This window comes from Monodelphis domestica, chromosome 3 (assembly GCF_027887165.1).
Source record: "Monodelphis domestica isolate mMonDom1 chromosome 3, mMonDom1.pri, whole genome shotgun sequence".
NCBI lineage: Eukaryota > Metazoa > Chordata > Mammalia > Didelphimorphia > Didelphidae > Monodelphis > Monodelphis domestica.
Genome location: NC_077229.1, coordinates 518,913,038 through 518,939,171, shown reverse-complemented (window position 1 = coordinate 518,939,171; position 26,134 = coordinate 518,913,038). Strand labels below are relative to the sequence as shown.

At 35.2% G+C, this 26,134-nt stretch overlaps 1 protein-coding gene across 13 annotated transcripts in view; it reads left to right on the top strand.

Moving 5' to 3' along the window:
* PARP8 (poly(ADP-ribose) polymerase family member 8) overlaps positions 1 to 26,134 on the top strand; it is a 454,001-nt gene that overhangs the window by 388,129 nt on the left and 39,738 nt on the right. For all 13 annotated transcript variants that reach the window (XM_056824924.1, XM_056824928.1, XM_056824925.1 and 10 more), the window contains 4 exons: positions 15,472 to 15,564; positions 19,102 to 19,227; positions 22,831 to 22,896; positions 24,164 to 24,231. In XM_056824924.1, coding sequence (XP_056680902.1) covers positions 15,472 to 15,564; positions 19,102 to 19,227; positions 22,831 to 22,896; positions 24,164 to 24,231 — 353 coding nt within the window. The remainder of the gene's footprint in view (positions 1 to 15,471; positions 15,565 to 19,101; positions 19,228 to 22,830; positions 22,897 to 24,163; positions 24,232 to 26,134) is intronic.

Genomic DNA, 26,134 nt, shown 5'->3' with positions numbered 1-26,134 from the left:
GCTTCTGAAAGCCATAGGAAATTCCTAGGTCCAAGAGACAGTGTGTTTTGTTCATGGAACAGCAAAGATTACAATGTCATTGGATCAAAGAATAAATTTTGGAGAATAATGTGGAAAAAGATTGGAAAGGTAGTGGGGTAGGGTAAAATTATCGAGGACTTTGAATGCCAAATGAGAATTTATACTTGATCCTGGAGGTGATAGGGCGTCATTCATTTTATATACATATATATTTAAATATATATATATGTATATATATATATATATTTAGAGAGAGAGAGACAGAGACAGAGAGAGACAGAGACACAGAGAGAGGATAATATCTGTATTTTATGAAAATACTTTTGGCCACTGAATTGAAGATGAGTTGGAGTACAGAGAAACTTGATACAGGCGGTCACACTGCATCCTGTTTCAGTAGTGGAAGCATGAGGTGTTGAGGAATTGAACCAAGGTGGTGGCATGTGAGAGGAGAGATGGAGGAATATTCAAGAGTGTCCTTGGAAATAGATCAAATATGATGGATGCCAGATAATTATAAGTGGAGGATGTCAATGAGGTTATAATGACTGTCAGAACTTGCTTGGAAGATGAGTTTGATCAACCTTAAAAGAGGAGAGATTGCAGAATGATGGAGACAGAGAAGCTGAAAGGAGGGGATTGGAAGAAGCTGGAAGTAGTTTTGGGGAACACAAAGTATAATAAGTCTCTCCCCTCTTCCCCCCCCATGCCCCACCCCCAACCTTGACCAGTGAGCCATGAGGAATAAGTGGAGAAACAGACAGTACTTACTGTATGTAAAGAGTGGCCAGGGAGGCTGTCTGTCTTCATGGGAAAGCCATGCCTTTGTGCATGTGTGTATGCGTGTACTCACATGCATATACTATTCTTAGATGAAATACTTAGGATTTCTTATATACACATGCACAAATGTATATGTATATACTATTATATTAATCAAATTACCCAATTAATGAATAATATTGAATAGTTCAAGCCCAGTTTGATTTTCAATAGGAGAGAGTAAGAAAAGTAGACGAACATGTTTTGTTTCTTTTTTCTTACCTAACATCAATGTTATGTAGTTTATTATGGGGTTAATAATTTTTGAACAGATTGTCCTAACCAAATCTACAAATATTCCTTGAGTCCTACTCTGATCTAAAAGCTCCTAATTTTTTTCCTGCCAAGATCACCTTTGGCAATCTGCAGAAGATTTTGGCCTCTTCTAAAAATAATATTTTAAATGTGAAAATATCGAAGATTAAAAAAGAAACCAACTCATATTGAAAGACAATTTTCTTTCTAGCCAAATGGGAATGGGCCCCACTTTACTAACCCCTTACCTGGACAAGTGGAGAGGATCCAGTGACTGTGATCCAGGACCTCAATAGTCTTACAACTTAATTGGAGAGATGACATAAAATATTAAAAGTGAAATACTCCAAGAATTAAGTTTATGAAAACTATATAGGATACATCATGGCACACGAGATGTTTATTTGCCAAGTGAGTAGTGGGCGTGAAGTGAGAGCTGAGTTCACTCTTCTTAGGACCTTATTGACCAGCATTCAGGGAATCAATTCATTGGTTTCTTTCTAGGACGCTGGTACCCCTCTTCCCTTTGGTGTTAGAATTAGAATGTGCCTTTTTGGTACATGTGTTTGTTCCTTATTGCCCTCAATGAGGGCAGATAAACTGTCTTAGGTAAACTTTGGATAGTCCTTACTACAATGCACTTCAGTGTTTGCTGTGCTCGAGTCTGGCATAAAGAATACAGAGTATAAAAGAACTTGGGTTTTAGAATACTTTTCTTTTCCCATCAAGGCGATGTTTAAAGTTTCTAAGAGCAAAAATTTAGTGAAAGATTGATATGTAAGTTTGTCACTTAATAGGAATTTAATAAAAGAATGTTTTAGCCAAAATCTAAAAAATTGTCTTATTTAAAAAAATTATTCTGAGGTTTGCTATAGTGGAAAACCAAACAAGGGACAAAACAGCAATGTTTTCATTTAAAGAAGGAATGTGAGTGGGTAAGTGTTCTGAAAGCCAGACCTAGAGACAGGAGGTCCTGGGTTCAAATCTAATATCAGATACTTCCTAGGAATGTGATTCTGGACAAGTCACTTATCCCTATTGCCTGGCCCTTGCTGCTCCTCTACCTTGGAACTAATACACAGTATTTATTCTAAGATGGAAGGCGAGGGTTTAAAAAATAATAATAAAAAAGAAACGTGAATAGGTCAATAAGCCTTTACACTACTGTGTACATTTATACATAAAGCTTCCATAAAGGATATTAATGATCTATAAAAGATGTGTCCCTAAAATATTAATGCCATTTTAAAATTTATTAACTTCAGAAGTACGTGTGCTAACATCTTTTCTTTAAAAAAGCTAATTAGAAAGCGAAAACATTTAAGTCTCTTTTACAAATATAGTTTTGTGAATTGCGAATGATACACTTTAAGCTTTTCATTTTAACAATACAGTGTATGTAGCCTGTTATTTCATATTGCATATGTGGACAGTTTTGGCATCACACTCTCAGACTTGTGAATTAGTAGAGGAGATCCTCTTCCTTGACCTCCGTGGTCACTCACCCGACGTATTTCCATTTGACTTGTGGGCGAACATCAAAACTGGCATTTAAAACAAAATATCATTTTTGCATGATCTTAATGCCAGAATGACAATGTAATTCAGTTACTGGGTAATTGTTGATTAAAGTCTTTAAGTTCAAAATTTGATTATAAGACAGCAGTTATTTGGAATTTTAATAACATGTCTTATTTTTAACATGAATGTAACCTTTTAGATATTGGCTTTTCATAAATTATGGTATTTTTAGATTTGAAGTTATTAAAACAAAATTATAATAGACCTTTTGGGACCAATTATAGGTATCTGTCTATATCCATTTGCTTTATAAGGCAAATACTTTTTACACAGGCAATATATGCATATATACACAGGTATGAATCTATGTGTATATGTGAATATTTATATACATGTACGTTTTAAAAAATATATGTCTGTTTCTTTCTCTACCCCACATTACTTCTTTCCTTCCCCCTATCTCCCTCCCTACTTTTCCAGAGGAAAAATCAAGATGGGTCTGGACAGTGATCAAAGTGTTTAGACGTGGAGTTGGGGAGAAGCTAGTCTGATTTCTGAAGTTTCACAAAATTGACTTTATATATAGGATGGGTAATCTGTCTAGAGAAGTGACAAACTTAATTCTATCGGAAATTGAACTGAACTCTCTAAAAGAGGGAACCTCCAAGGATCAAAGCATAAGAAATACAGGTGCTTTATCTGTTTGGCACTGTCTGGCTCTGCTTTTTAATTCAAACTCTCAAGGTAACAAGATTGATAAATTCGTTTGAGGGCTCTTTAAAAAAATAATCTGGAAAATGTTGTGCTGGTTGTATATTCTCTTGGGGTCTATTACTTTGACAAGCAAATGAAATTTCATCTCCTATTTGGAGATTAAAATCTCTGATGTGAAATAAACCTACTTCCTCACAAACAATCTAGACTCTGGGTCTGAAGGGTTCCATCTGTCTTTTTTTTTCTCTGTTCTCATTCTGTGTCTTCTATAATATTACTGCTCATTTTTGAGCCTTTTGGGTTAATCAGATGCACTGTGGTTCCAGATCAGGGGAAGGAATTAGAATTAGTGTAGGGGTCACAGAAAACGGGAATTTATTGACAGAATCTACTAGTGCCTGAAGTAGGGCATATGTCCCCCTACCCCTAGTGTGTGCATGCGTAAACACACCCCATATCAAACTCACTTCTCCAAGCTTTCTGCATATAAGTACAAGGACATCACGTCCACATGATGTCATTCAAGCAGAAATCAGTCTTCCACAACCTGAGGACTGTCCCTTCTCTATCCCTACACTAATCTCTTTTAAGCAAAAATCCCCAAATAATGAGGCATCATTCTATATTTGGAGGAGTCTCCTGAGAAATGCATGTCAGCTTGTTAGGACATTGACTGAAACAGTACAGACTTTAACTCTAGTATAAGGCTGTGGAATATGCAAAACCAGCCTTTACTTCACTATTAGACTATTTGCAGAGTAAGAGTGAGACCCAGATCCTTTCTGAAAATCAATCAGAGGCAGAATTTGGAAGGAAAGAAAGAAAGGAAGAAATGAAGAAAGAAAGAAAAAGAGAGAGGGGAGGGAAGAAAGAAAGAAAGAAAGAAAGAAAGAAAGAAAGAAAGAAAGAAAGAAAGAAAGAAAGAAAGAAAGAAAGAAAGAAAGAAAGAAAGAAAGAAAGAAAGAAAGAAAGAAAGAAAGGAGAAAAATAAAAATGCTTCCCAATTCTATTCTTCCCCCCCCCCCCAAAAAAAAAAAAAACAGGTCTATTCCTGGAGCCAGATTACTGTTCATTTTGAATGCCTTAAATTTTTTTTTTCCATTCCATCCTCTAAAAGTTCCAATACTTAGTCCCCCCAAATCCAAAAAAGTTTCTATTTCATCAACACCTCATTCTGAGCACTAGTCAGGCACATCAATTCTTCAGAATATGGATAATAAGTCTTTGTTCATGTTCACCTACAGAATAAATAAACTTGGGTTTTCCCATTATGATAAAAAACTTCTAAAAGTACTTTTAAAGTTTTCACACATGTTTTGAGCCTGAATTATATAGATCACATTTAGCCATGGTGAGAGTTCAGAAGCTTCATATTTGTCCTTTTATTTTTTAATTTTTTTTATTTGGGGGCAAAAACGAAGGCACAGAAAACCCTTCTCTCAAAAAAAAGAAAAGCTATTCCATGAAGGCTTAGAATTTTGCTGACTAAAACTAGCAAATAAAAATGAGCGATATCTTTCTACTTTTTTTCCTTTCAAGGTGGGGAGACAGAAATAGAATAAGCCATACAAAGCTCTGGTGCCTATAAAATGTATTGAGAGCCTCTACTCATTTAATGATGATTATATGCAGTTTTAAATGGCTTTTAAGTCAATTTAAAGTAATTGGTTGATAGACATAGATATAGAGAAAGAGATAGATATATAGTGTTTTTTAAGACGGATGATGGCTGTCAGCAGAGAAATATATAAAAAATATAGCAAATATTCAGCTGGGCCAGTCACATTGAAAGAACAAGAGGTAACTGAATGAGATTCTAATGACTGAAAATTTTTCTGCTTGGTCTAGAAGGTGGCACACAATTCCTGGATATGAGCAAGAGTCATATTAGAGGGGAAAAAAGATAAATTATGAATTTGAACAGAGATCTATCAGATTAATGGAATATTATTTTATGACATTATTGCTTACATCTACTGCAACCCAGACTAGCCACTTACCTCTCTCTCATCATGCCTTTAATCACCAACGTATTTAAGAATCCTGCCTCATGCATTTAATAGCTGTTTGAGTCTGGGGAAGTCTACATACTCTGGGCCTTTAGTGTTCTCATTCTGTAAAATCTTAACGTTGGACCAGATGGAATCTAAGGGCCTTCCCAGCTCTACATCCACAAAATATAAATGTATGTTTTCTTTACTTTTCTTAATGGAATCTATTTTTACATTAAGAATAATAAATAAACGTACATTTTTTCAGCAGTATTATTTGCAAAAAACAAAACCAAGATTTTAGATTAAATGAAATTGTGCAGATTTCTTGACTCATACACACACACACACACACACATACATATATATCTGAAAGAAACTGTTTAAATAACAGACACTGTTTATTGACTGAACAACTGTTAGTCCGAGAATCAAACCAAGGCAGATCAACAACAAATATGAATTTAGATTGCTTGAGAAAAAAGTTTATTTGACCAAGATCTCATAATTATTGGTCTTCTCTGATTGTTCACAGAATCTTTATGATCATCTTTTACTCTCCATATATATCTTTTAACCTCTAGTTGAATTATTTTCCTTCCCAGTGGAGATGACACCTTAAGTTACATGAAATAATTTTCCAGAAATGGAATGTATTTTGCTCATTTAGCAACCTATTAATAAGAGGACTTTAAAAGAGTCATAATTAATTAAGTAATAATTTCTTGATTAATAACTGACTTTATTATCCTTTGGAGGCGCTTTTTAGAGTTTAGCTTAGTATCTCAATTCTTATTTAAAAGGCTACAGAAATTTCTGTCAAATTTATTATTGGAAAGTATGAATTGGTGTAATCTCATACCCAAAGCAAACTAGTATAGTAGTGGTAGCTATGACCCCATTATATGCCTTCTTAAGTGGTGTATTCTATTATCTCCCCAATTCTGATTCCTTATCTTTAAAAATAATAACACCATTATAGATTGCCTAAAGGTTCTAAAAAGATTGAAATATATTATCTAATTTCATCTTCTTAGTAGTCCAATGAACTTCCTAGTATTATTATTCTCATTTCACAAATGAGGAAATTGAAGCTAAGAGATTAAGTCATTTCCCAGAGTCTTAAAACTAAATTTTTGTCCAGAATTAAATGGATGCCTGGGGTTGGCTACTAGATAAGAAGACAATGAGACTGCTTTTTGGACTTTGTTTTTAATGTTTCTCTAAATCTCATATTATTATCTGCTGGTAAATAGAAGGTGATGTTTCAGGGGCCTCATTGAAAATTTAAAATATTGTCCTTTGGGAGGCAGCTGGATAGCTTCAGTGAATTGAGAGCCAGGCCTAGAAATGGGAGGTTCTGGGTTCAAATACCTCAGACACTTCCCAGCTGTGTGACCCTGGGCAAGTCACTTAGTCCCCATTATCTAGCCTTGGAACCAATACATGATATTGTTTCCAAGATGGAAGGTAAAGGTTTTAAAAAATGTTGTCCTTTGTCACAATCCAAATAAACACAGTTTGGATCCTCATTCCACCTGTGTTAATAAGGAAGCTTAGAGGTTATTTGACGGCATGTTAGGAAACTCACTAGGAACCCTATTGGTAATCACATTATTTCTTAAATGTTCTGATTTTGAAAAAAAAAAAGGATAAAAATGGGTTCTATAAACAATAGGCCAGTCAACTAGACTTTGATTGCCAGAGAAAAATTCTATAATTAGTAATTTAATGATTCATACATATATAAGAAAGGAGGCAGGGAATTCCAAAGAGGCAATCTGCTTCAAGAACAATTCCTTCCAAATTAACTTCATTTCCTTGATTGATTAGTAGGTCAGAGGTCTGCTGTAGGTATAGTTTACCAAAATTTTAGCACCAGAATTGGTAAAGAATCTCATAATATTGTTCGTGAAAAGAATGTAAAGATACGGGCTAAATAATAACACAACTACATTGCTTAGGAACTTGGTGAATGGCCAGACTCAAAGCAGGATCGTTACTGTTTCATTAGAAAAGAAGTCTTAGGATAAAAGGTCCATAGTGGTCTAGGCTGGGCTCTCTGCTTTTTAATATTTTGAAGCAAATGACTATAGAAGAATATTTATAGAAGCTTTGTTTTTGGAAGAAAAACAGAAGCCAAATGGATGTCCATCTTTTGGATGTTTGGAAGTAGCCAAATGCTGGCATATTAATAGAATTTTTATGGCATTAGAAATGGTGAATGTGAATGGTTTGGAGAAATGTATATATATTTTATATCATCTATCTTTGTCCATCTGTCTATCTGCAATGTTTTATAAGAAACACGAGTTGATTTCTGAAGACAGAAGAGAAATTGAAATGAAGGTCTTTAGTGTTACAGCTCTAAACTCTTGACTGATGGGTACCAACATTTTCCTACCTTACCTATTCCATCTCCTTCTGTTAGACTTTATGGCCAAGAAAAATAGCTTTGGCTCTTTGTTCTCTTGTCAGTGTTCCATGCCCAGACTGATGGCTTCAGGTGGTGACTTGAAGCATTATATTTTGCCACTCGGGGTAGCAATCGGAACAAAGGTTCAATGATTATATGGAATCTTAAAGTGGAAAGGAGACTTGACCGGTTTTTCCTGACATTTCATTTCTTCCATTTGGTGGCAAATAACTTCTCCAAAAGAGTGACTATGTGGTAAACTTTCATATGCACTAAGGAAGGGAAAAGGAAATCCTCCCATGCAAAATAACTTTATTATAGGATATTATAAATATTATATAATATTATATATAAATTTATATATAAAATATTATATAAATATTATAAATATATATCTGGCTGAGGAGGGAGTAAAATACTATTGTCCTTTGTCCATATTTAGGAGAGAGAGTATGTGAGATACACAGATCTGGGGATAGTGGTCACACACACTTTGCTTTTTTATGTAGATAACATCTCTGATGTATAGTGGAGGTGATCTCACTTTCCTGGAGGTCCCAAGGCTCATTGAGGAACATGGTATAATCTGCTGCCTCCTCCTTTCCATTTATGCTTAGAGAATCTACCATAATTGAAAGAGAGATTCAAGAGGGTCTGGACCATTCTCTGATTTACTCAAGGTTAGCTGACAAGGGAGGTATGGAAATCGTTTTAGTGATACGAAGTGGTTTGGGAAAATATAGATTCAGATAGAAAATTCACACGTGAGTTTATAATTGGGAAAAGAGTCTTGACTTTTTTGTTTAAACCCTTATCTTCTGTCTTAGAACCAATACTGTGTCTGAGGCCAGATTTGAACCCAGGATCTTCTGTCGCAGGGTCTGGCTCTCAATCCACTGAGCTACCCCCAATTTTATTGACTTTTTAAGGGATAAAATAAAGGAGAAGATAAGAGCAATGGATACAAGACAAATTCTAGATATCTGACAAATAGCAAGAGAATAGTATGGTTGGTTTACTCTCATTAGAGAGGAATCCAAGGCTTTCTAGAAGCAGTTGTGTATATTTGTTTTTGCGTTTTATTTCAGGCTTCCTCCCAACCCTAGCCACTTTGGATTTCTATATGAAATGCTCAGTCCCATTCTTTAAAGGGAAAGAGGAGGTACAAATTACTAACAGAACATGATTTTAACATGGGGAGAAAGGCTTTGGTTATTATATAGCTCACTATAAATGTGTGTAGTCTTGCATCTATCCTAAAGCACCTATTATTCATTCATTTGTAGTCCTCATAGTAAGTTAGAATACATTTGTATTCACAATATTCTCAGACCCAAACCACAATCTGTGTATACGTAATGACAGCACTGTAGAGACTAGCCATTATGTACATCATTTGTGAAGATTTGTTTTGTGGTCTACACAGCAATCGTAGCTGCTCTTTTCATCCAGTTGAGAAAATTAAGCATATAATTCATAAATCAGAGTGAATTCTTCAGTTTATCCTGTTGAAAATGTCCCTTTTTTAAACCTTCACCTTCTGTCTTGAAATCAATACTGCATATTGGTTCCAAGGCAGAAGAGCAGTAAGCGCTCGAAAATGGGGGTTAAGTGACTTGCCCAGGGTCACCATTACTCCCTCTAAAGATGATTTTGGCTATTAAAATGTAACATCCTTGAAAGCAGAGACTTTCTTGTGAGGGGAGGACTATCTTTTAAAGATCTCCACTGCTTAGCATTTTGCCAAGCACACACGAGGCACTTAATAAATGCGTATTAATTCACTGACTTACTGACTCTCTCCTATAAGAACATCGTTCTTCTTTTCTAAGGGTTCTAAACCCTCAGCTTTTCACTAGATTGTAGGAGAGTGATCAGTGTCTGATTAAAGAAAGTGTGTTTGCACCCAGTAACTTCCAAAAGAATACCGAGCGTGTCACTGAGAATATATAAACTCCTATGACCAGGCAGCTCATCATTTCTTTTCAGAATAGTCAGCCAGTTCCATCGGGTCAAAGACAGCTTTTGGGCATGTCTTAGGAATCATCTCTGCCAAGATCTATTGCTTCCTCATTGGATTTGATGAGAAAAAAGAAACTTAGCAGAATACGTACAATTAGGAAAACTTGAATTACTGATATAAATTGTTTCTAAGCATTAAGGCATTTGATATCAGTATCGGCTACTATTATTATATGTATATAAATAGTATGTTACTATTATGTATCTTTTAACAATAACATTTTATTAGATATGCTTTTACACTTAAAAATTGGCTAGTGAACACAAAAGAAATCTGTCAGTAACTTTTTTTTTTTGCTTTTATGGACATATAAATACAATATTATAAAATAACAGGCTATTATTATGTCGGTTTGTGATTCTACCCTTAATGCTCTTTGAATTACCCCATATGTGAGCTTAAGCCATTTATTCACTAACTTTTTAATTTTCAATTTTTATTTATCAATCTATCTTCTGCTTTTTCCTCTCTTGTATCCATCAAAAGCCATGTTAAACCAAGTAATAAAATATTGTATTCAATGTATAGGATTCTTGGTAGAGCTTTTTTGAAAGTGAGGTTATACCACAGATTATGTTTCTGTCTGTCTGTCTGTCTATCTATCTATTCATCCATCTGTCTGTCTGTCTACATACATACATAGGGATGAATCATATATGTATTAAGGCAGTGACAACTAAGTTGAGTTCGACATTCCTATAGAAAACATAAGAAATAATACACACGATCTTACTTTCTAAGGAGATTATTTTGAATTCAATTGAGAAAAATATTAAATATTTCATCATTTTTTCCTCAACATATTTTCAACAATGTAAAAAGGAATTTCTTATTTATTTCTAAAAGCTACAAAACGGTTATTATTTTTTTTTTGCTAAAGTTCATTTCCATTTTAATCCAACATTTTTAAGGCCCCTCCATTCAAGTTCGTGTCAATTTTTGGAGTTTCGAAGCAAAACCAAAGCAGTCTCTTTTATTTGAGTAGCATTCTTCTAGGAATGGAAGGAAGGAGGAGGGGAAAAACCATGGTCACAAGTAAATGTGAAATATAGGGAATAAAGAATATAAATATATATATAAATATAAATAAACATAAAGAATAAATGTCAATGATGCATAAAATGATTGAATTCAAGCTGACTAAAATAGACGGTAGTTTGATACTGGGCCTAGTGTCCAGAATTGGAGCCTGCAAGACCTGGATTTAAGGCTTGACTCAGAGACAGCCATGTGATAGATATTGGACAATTTAGGAACGTATCTGGGCCTCAGCGTTCTCATCGATGTCATTAAAAGGTTTGGGGTCCCTTTCAGTCCCAAATGTATGCACTCTAGATACTAAGAAAACTATTTCATTTCATTTCTGTGGCTTTTCCCCACAGAGATAATTTTTTAAATCACCATTTTGTGATGAATAAGTTATTTAATTATATATTTAATCTATCATAGTCAGGAGGATTCATCGATGGTCAAAAAAATTGTTAATCAGCATCTCTGCAACTCGTATGGATTAATGGTTGGGAAGCAAGGTCAGATACTTTATTTAATAACATAATACCAAGGATAGAATATTACAGAAATGCCAAGATAGCATCATTGCTTTCTTGCAAAATCTGAAAATGAAATAATGAATAATTCACGAAATTATATATGGTATTTAAGCAGAATATTAAATTCTGTGTAATAACATGCATTATTTGCATATCTAATTTGCATACAATGGCCATGAAGCAACTACGTCCTCTTTTCAATAGCGTTTGTGGTTTCCTTAGAGATAACTGAGGTTCACCCAGGGAGAGGGCACAGGAAAATCGATGAAGTTAATTACACGAGTTCAAAGAATTTCCCTTATTGTCTTCCATGAGAACTATCTAGTATCACTATCCAAAATAAATGTGCCTAAGCTGTAGTTTCTGCTACAGTGCCATCTTGTGTTGGGATTTTGAATTTCTGCCCATGATCAATTTTAGTTAATGAATTTTAACAGATTGATTGATTGATATGCTGGCAAAAAAAAAAAAGAAAAAGAAAAAGATAAGAGATGCTTTACCCCATGTGAGCAATTCTGAACCTGGCTATTCAACTTAATTATTTATCAATTAAGTCTTCAGAACAAGAAAATTCAATATTATTTGTATTAGAGAATCTATTCAGAGAATCCATGGATCTGCTTAATGACATGTTTAAAGGAGAGCAGAATTATGCTGTTCAACATTCTGTATACTTAAAGAATAATTTAAGGCAACAACAGAGGGGTTCCCACTCAAAAAAGGAAGGATTTTGGTACGTTGAAAAGAGAGAACTTATGTCAGGGGACTTGGATTCAGATCCAGGGTCTAACGTTTACTTCTTGTGTGATTGCTGGCTAATTCTTTAATCTTTCTAGACCCATCTGAAAAATGGCAGGGTGGGATGAGGTGATCTCTTAAGTTTCTTTAACATCTCTGATCTTAATGTGATATTAAAATGTACTTGGGGTAGCTCAGTGGATTGAGAGCCAGGCCCAGAGATAAGAAATCCTAGGTTCAAATCTGGCCTCAGAAACATCCTAGCTGTATGACCTTGGGCAAGTCACTTAACTTACCCTCCCTTGACGCTTACTGCCTTGTAACCAATACATAGTATTGACTCCACAACAGAAGGTGAGGGTTTAAAAAAAGAACATGTTGATTTTATTTATATTACATTATGCTTTTAGAAAAGAAAGTTAGACATGAAGATTCACAGCTTCATGTTCTATTTTATCTGTGGGAATGTTCTTGTGTTTTTGGTCCTTTGTGTTCATATTTAAAAAACCCCTAAAGAATTAAAATAGAGAATAAAATTAACTGCATGAAATAAAACTGTGGAAGAAAAAAAAGAGGGAAGGGAACTAGGAATTTGTTTATTTTAAAAGAATGAAGCAAAATGATCTAGTAAGTAGATAAAGGGAAGGAAAAGAAGATAGCTTGGAAAACCATTTGTTGACAATATTAAGTGAAGCATACAGTCAGGAAGACCAATGCCTTTTGAGATTAAATAAGACTAGGTGCCCGTAACTGGAGTAAGATGAAAGAGGTCCTGAGTGCTTTTAAGGTAGTTAATTTGAGGGGTTTGGAACGTAGCACATTGAAATGTAATTTGGTGATGAGCAAAATATCATGTAGTAATTAAGGCTGTCAAAGCAAAATTTAAAAACATACATCTCTGAAAATATGTTTTTGTTTTAGGCTATTGTGTGGCGTCAGATCTTTTCTTTATCTTCCCTCCTATACAAACAGTAGCAGGACACCCAAGTTTGTCCAACTCTAGACCGTATTAGAGACGCCTTTTGAAACGTCACAATAGATGCTGAAGAGCCTCCTGGTGCAATGAACTAAATTAGTGTTAAAAAGGATGGGTGGTAGTATGTATGCTGCAGATAGGACCATGAGCCCTGTTTTATTCATTCTCACAAACTCGTCGGGAAGACCGTTAAGCTTTCCATCCACACTGTAGTTATTTGGGGATGCTAATTGAATTACAGACATTTGACCCTCTTGTTACATCATTTAGGACTGTGTGAATGTTTTGTAAAAGCTGCTTTTCCTATAGATTCCTTTGAAAAATATAAAATCAGTGAAGTTCATTCAGACTAAGAGACCGAGGTAATTCAGAGCTGGATTTTGTTACCTGAAAAGAAAATTCAACACCCAAAGTAAAAGCTGCAATTTAATTCACTTCACTTATTTGACTCTTTTATCTAAAGCAGAATTTTGCCGTCTATGGCTCCAGGGCCAAATCTGTCTTGGAACCTAGCATTAATATGTTTTTGTTTTTTACATTTTTTAATGACAAACTCCTAGGAAACTATGTTTAAAGTATTCTTAGTTCCTAGAAGTTTGTGCTAAATGAGTCTTAATTGGTCAACCTCTGACTAAAAAGCATTAATGGATATTTAACGCATTTTTAGTCTTCCCATATATATGTATACATATCCACATCCAGTAAAAAGTAAACATAATTATTTCTTCCAAACTCCATAATAATGTCCGTCCACACTTCTTGTGTGGTTTATTCATATTTCTGGTCTTCATCTCTTAAGTAACGATCTCTTTGATTGCATTGCATTTCAGCATTGATGTGCTCTACTAATACCATAAGCCACCCTACGTACGTCCCCATTACAAAATTACTATCGATTCCCCCAAATCCCTTCCCAATCAATGGCTGTTCTGCCTTGTCTTCAACAACTGAAATAATAATGTCTCAACTAAGTAGTGAAATCAGAGTCTTCCTTCTCATTAGTCTAGTATTGAAATAGTCTAAAGTTGTCCCAATGCAAATGAAGGAAAAGACAAAAAAAAGCCAAATAGGGCTACTGTCCCTGGAGAAATGGGGCGAATGGGGAACTGTTCCTGTTGAGTTAGATGACAGTTGATGATAGAAGGAATATGGGGAAATATTAGAACCTGCTGGCATTGAGTCTGTTGAAACATTTAGATGGCGGCGACTCTCCTTTGGTTGAAAACATTTCTTGTGTCCAAATGAAGAATTTAGTCCATCACTTACGGTAAAGTGTGTTTTATTTTCCCCAAGAAACTTTTTTATATTGAAACCAAGTCTGGCTCCCAGAGGGATAAAGACCACATTCATTTTTGGAGCTGAAAGCATGCCAGGACTCTTGATAATTGGGAAGCTAGTATTGTGAGTAGGAATGTGTCCATAATTCCCACTGTTGAAGTCCATGAGTAAGTCATCCTCTGAAACAAGCAAGCCTAAGAGCACTGGCAATAACTGATGCCTTTTGTCTGGGTGCAGTGGCTCAGGGAATTGGATCATGTCAGGCTTCATCTACTACCTAATGCAATGTAACTTAGGGGACGAGATAAATCACATGCATGACACTGTATTAGGCTTGAAGGATGATCGCTTTTCCAAAGTAATCGCTAAGTGAATATTTCAATGTTGGAGATTTCAGGAGGTTATGGGAGTCAAAATCTGTTGCAGCCAGATCAGTCTGCTTTCAAGGGTGATATAAAAAGTAATTGGGTGCATGCCTATTCATTGTAAATGAAATTGCTTTCAAGAAGGCGAAACTCTTGTAAAACAAAACAAAACAAAATAAAAACCAAACAACAACTACATTTGGTTGATACTTAAAAAAAAACCCTTCCCTTCTATTTTAGAATAAATTGGTATTGATTCCAAGGCAGAAGAGTGGTAAGGGCTAGGCTATGACTTATCCAGGGTCACACAGCTAGGAAGCATCTGAGGTCAGGTTTGAACCTAGGACCTCCTGTCTCTGAGCCTGACTCTCAATCCACTCAGACACCTAGCAGTCCCTGAAACATTTGAAAAAGATTTATAGTAGTTGCATTTCTTTGACTACCACTGGTTGGTTTTAAGAACTCGATATATTTATTTAATGAAGTAGTGGCATATCTGGCAGTTTTTAAAATGTGTTGCTAAAATCAGTTCATTTGTATAAATTAAGAATGTTAAAACTGAATTCATGTTCAGCTCCCAATTTTAGTAATGCAATACTGAGGAGTTACTATTTTCTTGAATATTTACCAAATCAAATTAGCCTAAATTCCAGAAAGTCATAACAAAAATAGAAGAAACAAAATGAAGAAATGTAAAACTCTAAGAATTGTTATTTTGCATTCTGTGGAGCAGTGCAAAGTGAGCATGACTTTTCATAAAATAAGTGATTATCATTTGTCTTATTCTGTTCTGTTTTGTAGCCTACTGTGTGTGAACGTGAGCTTTGTGTATTTGCTTTCCAAACACTCGGTGTAATGAATGAAGCTGCTGATGAAATAGCAACTGGGGCTCAGGTATGGCTATGCGATGCTAAGTATGTTTTTAATGTGTTTGGCGTTATGTGTAGTTGCAATGCGCATTAGTCTAAATTCAGAATAAATAGCTTATTCTAACTTCCAAGTGTTGAAAGCATTCCGTCTCAGCATTATCCACTGTCGGCATATCCTTTATCTTCAAGCCTTATAGAAAAAGACAAACTAGTGTAGTTGTCATAATTTAAAGATTAAATGAAACGAGCCATCCCTAAAGGAAGAGAAAATGTGATATCTGTCTATTGCTAGAAGCAGAATTCAGATATCCTGTATGGATTTTCCAGTTTCTGTTATTGTATCATTTCTCAAATCTATATCCAACCAATAGTACCATAGATTAGAAACAGTGGACTTCATTACTCAAGATGGTAGCATGGAAAAAGAATCCAACTTCCTGAACCATTTTTAGAAGGGACATTTTGAAAGGTTTAGAACTTATAAAATAATACTTTGCTATTTACTACCTAGATTCCAGAATATTTATATAAACCATTGCCTGGTTAAGCAAAGACGATGAAAAAGTCATTCATGGAATTACTGTGCATTTTCACATACGAGCCAAGGATATTGCCTCCCTACACTTCATCAGCCCCTGAAATAAAGTCCCCAAAGTACAGAATAAGTTTATTTATAACAGTTATTTCTGATAACCAAGTAAGACTTTATTTTATAGGTACTAACAGTAACATTTTAAAGTGTTATTATTTTTGAGTTTTAGGACAGTTTAAATGATACTTGGTAAGTATAATTTTTTAAATACCATAAACTTTTTGTCAATAGTTCTAATTAATTATCTTCTTCATCCATGCCATACTGTATTTGTGGTATTGTTCTCTAAATCAGTTACGACACTGGTTGAATATGTTCTCCTCTCCATCCTTAAACCAACCAGACCATATGATCTTAGGAAATCCCTTTTGAAAATTTGTACAAATCCCTTGATAACTCATGACCCTAATTAGGGGCAGTATTGTAGAGAAATACATTCAGTGAATAGAGACTCAGGAGACCTGGATTGCAACTTCTACTCTGCCTTTACCTTGCTGTAGCATCTTATGCAAATCAGTCATCCTTTCTGGGACTTAGTTTCCTTCTTTGTAAAATGACAGGCTTGGACTAAATACCTAAGATCTCTTCCAGCAGTACCAACCTATGAAGTTTCCTCCCGATTTTTAAATTACCTGTGAATCTGAATGCACATATTTCCTTTGCATGTGTTTAAGGTTTCATTTTATCTTCACTAACTCTTTCACATTTGTCTCTTAGTTTATAATATTCTAAGAGGAAAGACATATTCATTTAGTTTCTTTGTATGATGCCTGTCAAATGTAGGTAAACACTAGTCATGAGCTAAAACATTTTAGTGACGGGGGAAATATGATCTGAGTGGCAAAAATAGTCTCCTCCATTTTTACTTGACTAAAATTTTCTGCCTTTTAAATAAAAGGCTGAAAAATGATTCCATTAAACGCTTAGAATTTTGCTGACAAAAACTAGCATATAAAAATGAGCAACATCTTTCGATTTTAGTTCATTTTAGTAATTTTAATTCAGTGTATCTGCATTTATGTGAAATGGGAAGTATGCTAAATTCTTTTAAGATGCTAGTAAATAAAGGAAGCATGTTACTATGGTTAGTAGAGAAAGGAATCATGTTAGTATGGGAATTGCCTTCTTCCCTTTCTCTTCTTGGTAGCTTGTAATTTATTTTAAAGCAACATTAAGCAAAGATATTAATAAAACAGTTGTTCTTACCATTGAATGATGACATATATATTATTTTGGCTTTTATGTTAAGTTTCCATTCCCTTTCCCTTTGTTTCCCCTAAATTCTTAGATTTGAAGAGTGGGAAATTTTCTTCTTTGTCCTTCCTTCTATCCTATTTCAGGAACTTTGATGTTAGTTTCAGATTCTTGATGATATAAGGAAACACTGAAGATATTTTGGATTGGCTGAAACTTTTTTCCATCTGGGAGTAGACTTGGAAAAATGAAAAATGACAGCCAGGATTTTAAAAACCACATATTTGCTTTTGAAATCTAACCTTTATTTTAATTTATTAAATCACCATAACTTATCAGAAAAGATAAAAAACCCCATCTGACCCAGATTATAGCCTTTCAGTTATTTTACTTTTTTAAATGTCTTTTAAAGAAATACAATTAAATAGCTTTTCTTTTTGTATCATTATTTTTTTAAATTTAGGTTTCATGTCTATTGCCTTGGTTTAGTTTGCTTTTAATATTCTTAATATTCTCTTTAAATTTCAAGTAGAGGTACATGAATGTTATGTAAATATATGGATATATACTCTGAGAGGCCAGATTCTTATTATATATATTACCATTCTCATCATAAACCATATTTTAAAAAATTAAAAATCTTTAAATCGAGCTTCCTAGAAAGTTTACTTTTCTTGGAAGCCATCTTTGCTCCGTAGCATTTTTTTCATTTAACACCATTTCATGCAGTCTACCATAAGCCATAATTGACCATTAAATATTTTTGATGGTTATGAGGTTTGTTGCATAAAGGTTCTTGAAATGGATCTAAGGAAAAGGAAATCAGAGTTCTCCTAAGGGAAGAAGATGAAACCACTGGTATCAAAGAGGTTAAGGATTAAGCCAGAGGTTACAGAATACACTTGAAGTGGCAGAACTTGATGCTTTAAGTTTCCCTCACTCCAAATCCACCTACTAGCTAAAATTGTTACGATTTACCTTCAAGTTGTAAAATTGGCTTTGGGGGATTTCTTACCTTTTAAAAAACATAAGCACCTTTTCAAAGTCTTTCCTTGTCATTTTTATTTTTCAATTTTCAATTTTATCCTCAACTATATTGCCCTGTTCCACTGAGACTGATCTTTGCAGACCTTGGCAATTGATGACTGAGGACTTTAGGAAGGATAAAGATTTGCTATTTATTTTTATTCAGTTCTCTGACCCGGGGTGAAAAGCCCTGGGCTTTGAATCAGGAAGACTCAATTTTCTGATTTCAGATCTGGCTTCAGACTCTAGTCTATGATCCTAAACAAGTCACTTAAACCTGTTTTCCTCAGTTTTCTCATCTGTAAAATGAACTGGAGAAGGAAATGACAAACCACCCCCGTACCTTTGCCAAGAAAATCCCGAGTGGGTTCATGAAAAATGATCATGATGGAATAATAATTTTTTTTTTTAAGTTTGGGCACTGTTTTTGCCTCTCTTACCTTTCCCCCATGGTATAGCAAAGGATATTATTTTATTTTTACCAACATAAGCTTTCCATACAAAAGATTTACCATTAGCAGTCCAGTCTCTAACCTTATTGTTCCATTCCAAATGATTCATCACAGTAGGAGTGACTGTGGACATTACAGAAAAATTTGTTTGTATTGTAGAAACTGGGAAACTTCAAAATGCCCTGATACAAAGGAGGCTTTGAGAAAAAAGATTTATAGGAACCATTCATTCACAGAACGGCTGTTTGAAAGTATGCTGGAAAGGGATAATTAACTGCTTTTGTATTTACACTTCTAGGTGGTAGATCTGCTTGTGTCCATGTGTCGTTCTGCTTTGGAATCCCCCAGGAAAGTGGTTATTTTTGAGCCATATCCATCTGTAGTAGACCCCAATGATCCTCAAATGCTGGCCTTTAATCCTAGGGTAAGTAATGACCCTCTCTGAGACTTCCCAGGAGAGAATTTTAGAATTCCTGCTGTGCTTGGAGATCAGCTATTCCAATTTTACAGGTGAGGGAAAGCAGCGAATGTGTGACTAAAGCCACCCAAGTATTTGGTAATAGAATTAGAATGAGGACCCAGGTAGTGGTGTGCTGGCAAATGCTTTGCCACCCAATCTCCAATGGGCACAAAAATGTGCATATCTCCTATTTAAGTTTCCCTTGAATTGTTAAAATTGTCTTCATCTCATTCTCAAGTAGAAACCATCAACAGAACTATAAATAAAGGCCTGATTTGTTGTATTTCCTGATTTCTGAGGTGGAAAAGCTCAACATGAAACTTTACCCATTGGCTGTATTGACCAGGTGCTACAACTCAGTACTCTTTCTTCCACACAAAAGCCTTGCAGTCTTTTAAATTTTTAGATGAGTGGATCTAAATCTAGGCTCTTCTGCTCTCCCAAAGCATCTGTTTGTTCTTTTCTCCCATATTCAGCTTTTCATCCCCCCTTCCCGGACAGAATATATTTTTGGCTATTTATGCTCCTTTCTCCCTTTTTCAAAATCTCACTCTCCAGCGATGTGACTCCACATCTCTTTATTGTCATTCAAATTCCCCATTTCCTCTTTGAACTTTAAAAAGCAGTGGCAGGATTCATTGGCCATGGCTTCTGACTTTTCACGTGTGCTTGTCCTGTTAACACATTTTTGGTTCAGTGGGAGTAATATCCCTTAGGCGTTGCTTCCATTTCCACCTGCTGAGCTCGTCCCTCCCACAGACAGGAGCTTAGAGACCCAGTGATGTGGCTAAGCTCTTGGAAGGGCTTCAGCCAAACTCTCTTCTGAGGCTTAGGTTAGAAAGTGGACAGGCTCCTTCCTGGAGGGCTTCATTTCTCGCGTTACAAAGTAGCTGCCTAGTCCTTGCCGACTCTTACTATCCATTCTGAAATGGAATTGTGGAAAGAAAATATTTATTTAGAGCCCTTTCCCACCCGTGCCTTGACAATCAACCGTGATGATGGAGATTCTTGCATAGATTTTAATTATGTTTGAAGCCAAATCATTGACTTAGCCTACATTTCATTGAGATAATTGCCAGGTGCCTGGTCTAACATGTCTTTAAATACATGTTTTGTGGTTGGTATCAGTGTTTAGATTCCATTCTGTTTATTGTGCCCAGGATGGCCAAGGGCTATTTGAGTGGCAAAATTGAGACATCAGGATGTGATGGCTTATCTCTGGTTGCTGTAGCTATTTTTCTTTTCTTTCCACTCGGCACTGTTTCTGAACAGCCTCCAAATGAGTGAAATCAGAGCAATTAAGGGTAAAGTTGTAGATAAAGAAATATCCTTTTTCATGGATCAACCATTATCATATGTTATGCTGGTGGCAGCTCAGTATTTTTTCCAGCTCATTCAAAGTTCATGAAGTTTTAAGCAACCTTTTATCCTCAAAATGGGGTGGAGAAGATCATTTATTAAGCACATACTTTGTGCCAGAGACTGTGCTGTCTGTGCTATGTGCTAAGGATTCGATTCAAAAACACAAAGGAGACCATCTTTGCTCTCAAGAAGCTCCTACCTTCTTTGGGAAGACAATGTGTGCAGCTACAATAAATTCAGAATAAATCAAGCTCAATCGAAACAAAGCAAACGAAAGACAGGTGAATACAAGGAAGGAAGGGAAGGAGGGAGGGCAAGCACTGGAATCTACTGGGAGAAAGGGTTTTAAAAGGGCTTTGTACCATAGCACATAAGGTGGGCTTTGAAGAAAGGGGTTATCTGAGATATAGGCAAAGAGTGAGTATCACGTATTCTGGCAATGAGTGATAGTGCTAAGGCCCAGTGACAGTAGGTAGAGTCCTATGTCAGAATCAGAGAGAATGCCTGTTTGGCTGGACTGTCCAGTGCTGGGGCAAGAGTCATGAACAATGAAGTTGGAGAGATAAGATGTGAATGGCCTTAAAAGCCAAAGATGCTTATATAATATGTCCTAGAGAGAAGAGGAAGATGGCAGAGTTAATTGAGTAAATGGCCAGATCTGTAATTAAAGAAGATAATTCTGCTAAATATGTGAAGAATGGATTGGAGGGGTGGGAAGGTTAGATTTATGGCACAGAGACCTTTAGGAGGCTATCTTGGGGGGAGGTGATGCAGGTGTGTACCAAGGGGGCAAGTGCAAGAAATTTGGTAAATCAAAAATGTCCAGATTTGGCAACTGACTGGGATATATGCACTTGAGTATAAATTAAGGAATCAAGTTTACCAATGAGATGATGATGATGTACCCCAGAAACTGTGTAGAGCCATCATACCTTTGACAGAAATAGGGACTTTCGATAGAGGTGTTCATTTGTAGGAAAAGATGAGTTTTGGTTTAGAAACACTGAGTTTGGGATCTGTAAAGACATCCAGTTTGAAATATCTGAGAGGAATCTGATCATATTACATGGTAGTTCAGAAGAGAAGTGGGCTGGATAGATAGATCTGGATAGATAAACCATTTGTATAGAGATTGATGGGGAGTTGATGAAATCATCAAGGGAAAGAAGGAAAAAGAACTGAGGGCAAAGCTTTGCTTTATTTCTGTAGTTTAGGGTAGTGAGATGGATTAGGAAATCATCATAGGACACCAAGAACCAGTGGGTAGCTGTAGGAAGAGAGGCAGAAAACCAGAGTGTCACAAAAACCCCAGAAAGCTCAAGTATCCACAAGAAAAGGATGATCCACCAAGGCAGACTGTGAGAAGTGAAAAAGAATGAGGGCGGAGGAGGAAAAATCCAGACTAGATTAAATAATTAAGATACCATTTTTAACTTTAGACAGAGCAATTTATTTTGAGTGGTAAAGCTGGAAGCTAGATTGCATGGAGTGAAAAGTGAGTGAGGAAGAGTAGAGGTAATGAATGTTGTATTTTTCTAGGAGTTTGGCTGTGAAAGGGAACCGAGGTGTTAGATCTTGTAGCATAGTTAAGATATTCTAAAAATTAGAGAGATTTGAGATTGTTTGAAAAAATAGGGAGAGAATGAATGTACATAAAGGGAGATGTTTGAGGAGACAAAAGAAGATGAAAATGGCTTCAAGGGCATTTCATCTTGGAAAAAATGGCTCCTTCATTATCAGAATTTGAAATAGAGAAGAAAGTACACAGAAGATATTTTTTAAAAAATTAAATGTTTTTCAATTAATCCATATTTATTTTTTCTCCCAACTACCTCCCCTTTCTAGTGAAAAAAAAAAGAAAAGAAAAACCCATTTAACAAATATACACAAACAAGCAAAATAGTTTCCCCATGTTTGTTATGCTTAAAAAGCTACATTTTAATCCAATTATTAAGTCTACTGTATTTGTTTTAAAAGATAGATAACATTCTTCATTATCATTATTATGGAAACATAGTGTGTCAGTGTGTTGATTAGAGCTTTAAGTCTTTTAAAATTTGTTTTGACAATGCTATAGAAGAATCATTACTTTCTGATTTACCCCTCAGTTAAAACATTGCATGTAGAAGGGAGATTCTAATTGACTATATGCTGACCTTCACAAATCCATATGTTAATATCATATGTATATTTCTATTTAAACAGAAAAAGAATTATGACCGAGTAATGAAAGCATTGGATAGTATTACATCTATTAGAGAAATGACACAGGTATATCATCCTGCTATTTTACTATTCTTATTGTCATTGTTTGGTTTTGCTTTTTAAATATATTGGGGAGCACTTTTAAAATGTATTTGCATTTGGATCATGTTCTCTAAGATCTTCCTAAAGGGAAGTGGGGATGTAAGGATGATAATTGCTTTTCATCCAGAAATTTGAAATATCATGTGCTGTTACTGGATTGTGTATGCCATTGTCACAATTTTTTATGAAGAAGAAATAACAGTTATGGTAAAACGATGCCTTCGAGAAGACATACTGATTTTTGTGACCATTAAGAATATCGTGATTAGAGACAGCAAAAATGAGCACCCCCCCCCTTCCCTGCAGCACCTTTTAGTGGATTGCACAAGGTTAAGCTCTCAGTAAATGATTTTTAGTAAGGAAAATGACTTTGCTATAGCTATATATTTATACGCTATCCTAGACCCCAGGCATTCCTGCTTTTATAAATAGCTGCAAAGTTTGACTCTGACATCAGACCTTTGCCAAAAATGGCTGGTTCTTTTCTGGGTCACATATAAGCTATTTTAAATGGGAGGCAACATCGACTGATGAGCACTCAACTAAGGAATCTAGAGACTAGAGTTGTATAACTGGCTCTTTCAGTGACCTACCTGCTCTGTGACCTTGGGCAAGTTACTTACTCTCTTTATGTCGTTGTCTCTTCAGTGTGAAGAGGAGAATAGTAGTCTTCTTTAATTGTCGGGGCTTTAGAGAAGTAGATTTCATTATTTCACATCTGCAGAATCTTTTGAGATAAGCACATTACAATCCATTGACAATATTGCCAAATATATCATTCTGTCCTCCTGAGTTGTCAAAGGGAGATTTCCACTAAAGTTAAATTCTCTGAAGGCTTTGCACTGAATAGAGTAACTTGTTTAGGACTTCATTGGTGTTATCTGAGAGAAAATGACAAAGTGCTAAAATCAGGGAGGGGAAGGGGAAACGGGGGGGGGGAAGGAAAGGAGAGTTAATTCTAGTGAAATTTCTCTTTAATTTCTTAATGGAAAACATTGATTAACACTATAAAATGTTCTCTTCATTCTGATTTTATAGGTATCATTTAACCTTGTGGAGAGAGTACTAGAGCTAGTTTAGTTGTTACCAAGACAAGGCTGTAAATTTTCAAGGCTTAATGACAAGAAATCTATAAATTGGACATGCTAATAATTCTGCATTTCTTTTGTTGGATGCTTTAAAAATAGATTGCTTAACAGAAGTCAAGAAGGATTCTTATTGTCTTTCATAGGCACCATATTTGGAAATCAAGAAGCAGATGGATAAACAGGACCCCCTTGCTCATCCTCTATTGCAATGGTACAAAACTTCAGTTTTCTTTCTTTTTTTTTTTAAGTAAACTATGGCCTTATTCTGCCTGCTTTTAAAAAAGGAGGGGGGAAAAACCCAAGGCATGCCTGTTTTTGTTTTTTCTTAAACCTGCAATGCTAAGATTCTCCTAGAAGCTTATGAGCCCTGAAGATTATACAAGCCCTTAATGACTCTCATTTTAATTAAAAGTTCTACATCACTGGGGAAAGAATACACTGTCTTGCATTGCAAAGATATGCAGTCCATTTAACTGCTGTTTGTCCATAGTAAAAAACCTCGATTAACAGGATTGTACAGGTAATGAGTTTTTCTGGTTAATTTAATTTTCTGGTTAAGTGAGAATTTAGCTAGAAGTCAGTTGTTTCAATATTTTAGGTTTGAAAATCATCCTAAAATTCATCAGTACCTTTTTTGCCTTAGTTATTGCATCATTCTTTAATGTTTGGAAATGTTTGTGTGCTTCAAGATCTCTCTCTGACTCCCTCTGTCTCTGTATCTCTGTCTCTATCTCTTGCTGCCTCTGACTTTGTCTGTCTCTTTTTTCTTTTTGTGGAAGGGCTGCAAAATGAATCTTTCTCCATTATGATAGTTTCTAGGTGTTAAGATAGCGAGCTGAATGTCTTCTGAGCCCAGATCCTAAGACTCGCCTTTTTTTTTTGGTCTAATACTGCTTTGTGTTCTTGTCACTTACCTCTTTTTCCTAAAAATGGAACATAGAGCAGAGCTGTGCCAAGATAATTGTTCAGCAACATAGAGTAGTTTGGAAATTGCAGCCCAGGATCTACTTTTTGAAAACTGTTTCCTCTCTGAGTTATCCTCCAACAAACTTTGCTATGGTATTCCAAAGCAGGGTTACAAGAGTAATAGCCACAACTCACAGAGAGTGGAATTTAAATTTCATTTAAAAAAGAAATTTTAAAGTCTCTTTCTATGCTACTTCTCATGCGGCTGCCTACACAGACTACCTCTAGTTTTTCCTTTTTGCTGAGAAGATAAATCTCATTATTCAGAGAAACTATTTAGTTGAGATCAATCAAATCCAGGTTTTAATATGGAATTAATTGAAATCAAAAAAAGATCTTGTCAAAAATTAAGTATAAAAAGCCTACTCTTTTCTATTACACTTCATTTCAAATCCTACCTCTCATATTTACTTGCTTTGTGGAAGGGGCAAATCACTTTAACTCTTCTGAGTCTACAATTTCCTCATCTGTAAATTAGTGATAAAAGTTTATAATACATGCCTCGTAGAGATGATATGAAGATAAAATTCACTAACTTATGGTGATATACATTATATGAACAATTATTATGATCATGACATAATTTCCTTAAATATATTAAAACTTTCTATGGGCATAAACACATTAGAAATATTTTAATCATTGGACTATTCCTTAGTAGATGATTGTACAATATACAAAGGATCTGTGGTTTTATTAGCGTGAAGAATTTTGTTCTTGGGTCTTCTACTTAATCAGACCACAAACTATGTGTATCTAAACAGATAAGTCTTAGGGAGTTTATGGAGGCTCAAGAATGCTAAATAATTTGCATAGGATTAAACAGTTAGTAAAAATCAGAGCTGAGTTGAATCCATGTTTTCTTCAGTCCAAGTCCTTTATTCAAATACAATGTGATGCTACCTCTTTTTATCTTAGCAAAATATGTCAAAAAGGAAAAGTCCATCCTCATGTCTCTCTCCTTTTGGCCTATAAATTATTTGATCTCCATAGACCTTCTTGCATCTCACTATGCCATTTAGCACTTTAGATATTCACCTTTCAGGTAGATGAGAAATTAGCCATTTTCTTTTCCAGAGATTTTTTGTTTCTTAATGATAGTATTTTTTATAGTTTAAATGTTTTCAAAAACACTTTCACATATTTAA